The sequence below is a fragment of the Callorhinus ursinus genome, unplaced genomic scaffold, assembly GCF_003265705.2.
Source record: "Callorhinus ursinus isolate GAN/ISIS: 27379988/994484 unplaced genomic scaffold, GSC_fseal_2.0 scaffold3929, whole genome shotgun sequence".
NCBI classification, from domain to species: domain Eukaryota; kingdom Metazoa; phylum Chordata; class Mammalia; order Carnivora; family Otariidae; genus Callorhinus; species Callorhinus ursinus.
Window position 1 is genome coordinate 1 of NW_027400983.1, and position 4,733 is coordinate 4,733.

Below are 4,733 nucleotides of genomic sequence, written 5' to 3' on the forward strand. Positions count from 1 at the left end.
GGGGACCCTGTCCCACAGCTACCAGTACGAGGTGTGTCTGAGGGGAGGATCTGGGACCAGCGAGTTCAAGTTCCTCAAGCCCATTATTCCCAACTTCCCTCCTCAGGGCACTGGAAAGGAAATGGAGGAAAACCCCACGGTTCGTGATAGTTTCCTATTCAGTTAAGTATTGGATTATCCTATTAAGTCCTACTTAGTTTGAAAATCTTTTAACTTAGTTAAATGTTATTGATAGTTTGTTTTTTAATTATTTTACTACACTTCCTTAGGTTGAAAAAAATCAGATATGGGTATATACGGTGTTTTCCCTATATTATGCTTAGTAGATTTGTATTACTCTCAACTATATTTGACAATCTGAATAAAAAGTAAAATTTTACTTGCATAATTTAAAATTCTTGAAATTCAATCATCTATTCGTCTTAGAAAAATTGTAATACAAAGCCCTTAAGTAAGATTGTATATCTAACTATTGGTGATAACTGTCATCACCATTACCATGTAGGGAAATTTTTAAAGTGTGAGTGTTTGGGGGTGCCTGGCTGGCTCAGTTGGTAGAGAATGTGACTCTTGATCTTGGTGGTGAGTTCCAGCCCCATACTGGGCATAGAGCCTACTTTAAAAACATAAAATGTGAGTGTTTGATATTATTAATCTGCCAGTGTAAGTCTCATTTTGGGGTAATGGCTACAATGTGAATAATTAAAGATATACACTAAAGATGGCTAAATGCTAAGACAGCCATTCATATTTATGTGTATTTCAATATACCATAATAGTCAAAACATTTTTCTATGCATATAAACTTTGCACAAAAGTGTCAATAAATTAAACCCCAGTTTGTGAGCTTCATGTAAGCTTATGATAGTATTTTTTAGTAATATCAAGTCAATTATAAATGCATGATAAATATTTGATGAATATTATTAACATTCCAACAGTGAATTTCAAAGGTTAATTTTCAAGGAATATAGAAAAATGTTAATATTCTCTCCACAATGCAGTACCTTTGTCAATAAGTGAAATTAAATATCATTCTTTACTTTCTTTCTAAACGGAAACCACCCTCCACACACCCTAAACTCTATTACAGAATATAAAATGTTGAGAGTATATTTTATCTCCTTGTCTTTGTCTATCAATTTGAAAGTTCAAATGTATACTTTTAAAGTTTTTACTTATTTATTTGATACGGAGAGAGCACAAGCAGGGAGAGCAGCAGGCAGAGGGAGAGGGAGAAGAAACCAGAGAGAGAGGGAGAAGCAGGCTATAGGTTCGATCCCAGGACCCTGGGATTAGGACCTGAGCTGAAGGCAGACGCTTAACCGACTGAGCCACTCAGGTGCTCCTTAAAATGTATTATTTAATAAAACCCAAAGTATATTTTTCAAACTCTTCCTCCTAGTTTCTCAAGCTTCTACATGTGTGATACCTGCCAAGAACTAAGTAATTAATGGCAGGTTATTAGGTAATGTCATAAATAAAGTGCTGTGTAAGTATCATTAATCTTTATTAATCATAAAATCATTTACTTTCACAGTTTAGGTCATATTTGTCTTGTGTTGGTTTTATTTGTAGTATCTTAAGAAAAATTTCTCTTTTCAACTCTCCATCAAAGTCAGGTAATTTATACTAAACTGATAGCTGAGTGAATATTTTATTCTTATCCTTAATTAAAATGGAACTAGGCTTAACTAAATTATATTTGGCTGAGGTTTGTGTCCAAATAAGTGAACTGTCATAGATGATTACCAGTTGGAACAATGACTATAGGGAACACTTACTGTTTTGTATTCTTAGATACTTATCCCTCCTCCTTGGAAAAGCATTCTTCTCTGGGGGTAACTACTTTTCCTGCTAGTGTCACTGCAGCCACTTGACTTTAGTTGGTGCCATGGTGTTTTTCAATATACCCATTTCCATAGTCCCAGGGGATGTACACTGGGATGGGCCACTGTCCACTGTTGACAGATCAAAACCCTTCCCAAAAAAGTATATCTTTGATTCCATTGAATTTTTTGCCTTCTACATGTTTGTAGAAAAGACATTGTCTGAATTCTGAACTTACATTGATTTCTAACAAAACAAATGGCCATTTCCTCTTAGTCTTACTGGGCATTGCACAAAGTGAATTTACCAAGGAAAAAATTGCCCAGAGACTGACAAGAAATCACATTTTAAAATTTTTTCAGGGGGCGCCTGGGTGGCTCAGTCGTTGAGCGTCTGCCTTCTGCTCATGTCATGATCCCAGAGTCCTGGGATCGAGCCCCGCATCAGGCTCCCTGCTTCTCCCTCTCCCACTGCCCCCGCTTGTGTTCCCTCTCTCGCTGTGTCTCTCTGTGTCAAATAAATAAAACCTTGGGGCGCCTGGGTGGCTCAGTTGGTTAAGCCACTGCCTTCAGCTCAGGTCGTGATCCTGGAGTGCCAGGATCGAGTCCCGTGTCGGACTCCCTGTTCGGCAGGGAGTCAGCTTCTCCCTCTGACCCTCCCCCCTCTCATGCTCTCTCTCTCTCTCAAATAAATACATAAAATCTTAAATTTTTTTTTCCAGGAGTTACAGGCACATGCAATTTGGGAGTAGAAAGTGGATTTTAAAATTCATAACTTCTTGGGCGCCTGGGTGGCTCAGTTGGTTAAGCGACTGCCTTCGGCTCAGGTCATGATCCTGGAGTCCCGGGATCGAGTCCCGCATCGGGCTCCCTGCTCAGCGGGGAGTCTGCTTCTCCCTCTGACCCTCTCCCCTCTCATGCTCTCTCTCTATCTCATTCTCTCTCTCAAATAAATAAAATCTTTAAAAATAAAATAAAATTCATAACTTCTTCTAACACAATACAGCAATTTTTTTGTAATTGAATGTAAGCACCCAAGAGCAAGAGTTTTGTGTTTAATTTACCATTTTATCTCCAGAAGCTAGAAAACTGCCTGCATAGAGAAATACTGGTTAAATGAATAAATGAATTTGTCTTGAGCAGTTTTGTATACTGAACTTGTACCTTTAAAGAAGATGAATATAAACATAGATATGTAAGTATTACTTTTGCTCTCACAAATATTGTTAGCACCTGAAGAATACTGCACAATGGGGTGGAGGGGAGTTTATAACCCAAAAGGCTTTCTTTTTGTTTTAACTGTTGCATGATGCTTTGAAATGAAAAACAACAAAAAAACCCACCAAAAAACCCACAAAAACTGAAGTTGTAAGGCAGGACGCTTGGTGGCGCTGCAGGTTAAGAAAGTGGAAAAACTCTGCAGCCTCTGTAACGGCTGAGCAGTTTCCGGCTGCTTGAAAAGGAAACGTTTTACACTCTTGGGGCATAGTAGGTTTCAGAGAGGCCGCTATCCCCATGTCAGTCAATGTTAGGAACTAACTCAAGATTATTAAATCAAGATAGTAGAGTTGGCTGCACAGCAATTACTTTGTGATTAAATACTGCATCTTTTGGACGCCAAAGAACGATGGAGAAAACGCTACCCAAAGCGCAGCAGAAAAGGCAAGTGACCGCCATTATTATCCTAATAATGTTAATACGGTGGGAAGTGGGCAGTACGACCATTAAGTATTCGGTTCTAGAAGAGAGGGAAAGCGGCTCCTTTGTGGCCAACCTCGCGAAAGATCTGGGGCTTGGCTTGGGGGAGCTGGCCGCGCGGGGTGCTCGAATTCTTTCCAAAGGGAATCAACAGTATTTGCAGCTCGAGCAGAAGAGTGGGAATTTGCTCCTAAAAGAAAAATTGGACCGGGAAGAGTTGTGCGGTGACACAGATCCATGTATACTGCATTTCCAGGTCTTATTAAAAAGCCCAGTGCAGTTTATTAAAGGTGAACTACAGCTACGAGACATAAATGACCATGCCCCAAAATTCTTGGAAAATGAAATCCTCCTGAAAATCTCAGAAAGCAGCCGTCCAGGGACTGCATTTCCTTTGAAAATAGCTCAAGATTTAGACGTGGGCAGTAATACAGTTCAGAACTACACTATTGGCAACAACTCCCATTTCCACCTTTTCACTCGAAATCACAGCGATGGCAGGAGATACCCTGAGCTGGTGCTGGACAAAGCGCTGGACCGGGAGGAGGAGTCAGAGCTCAGGTTAACGCTCATGGCCATGGATGGTGGGTCACCGCCTAGGACTGGGACTTCTCAGGTTCTCATTGTAGTCTTGGACATAAATGATAATGCTCCTGAATTTGCTCAGCTCCTCTATGAGGTGCAAATCCCAGAGAACAGCCCTATAGGGTCCCTTGTCATCACTGTGACTGCTAGAGATTTAGATGCTGGGACCCTTGGAGAACTCTCCTACTCATTTTTCCAGTCCTCAAATCAAGTGATTCAGGCCTTTGAAATAAACTCAGTCACAGGGGAAATTCGATTAAAAAAAATGTTGGATTTTGAGGAAATTCAATCTTATCGTATGGAAATTGAGGCTTCAGATGGCGGGGGACTATCAGGAAAATGCTCTATAGCCATAGAAGTGATGGATGTAAACGACAACACGCCCGAACTGACTATGTCAGTATTCACCAGTGATATCCCAGAAAATACCCCTGGTACCGTGGTCGCTATTTTTGGAATTTCAGATCCAGACTCCGGGGAAAATGGCAAAATGATGTGTTCCATCCAAGACCATCTCCCCTTCCTTTTGAAACTTACTGTAGAAAATTTCTACACCTTAGTAACTGAAGGAGCGCTGGACAGAGAGAGCCAGGCCGAGTACAACATCACCATCACCGTCAC

At 40.5% G+C, this 4,733-nt stretch overlaps 1 protein-coding gene across 1 annotated transcript; it reads left to right on the plus strand.

Moving 5' to 3' along the window:
• Positions 1 to 2,809: 2,809 nt before the first annotated feature.
• On the plus strand, positions 2,810 to 4,728 carry LOC112818057 (protocadherin beta-17-like; the record flags this gene model as incomplete). Its single annotated transcript, XM_025865309.2, has 1 exon — positions 2,810 to 4,728. A coding segment is annotated over exon 1 (1,272 nt), but the record flags the coding sequence as incomplete, so codon positions are not given.
• Positions 4,729 to 4,733: the final 5 nt, after the last annotated feature.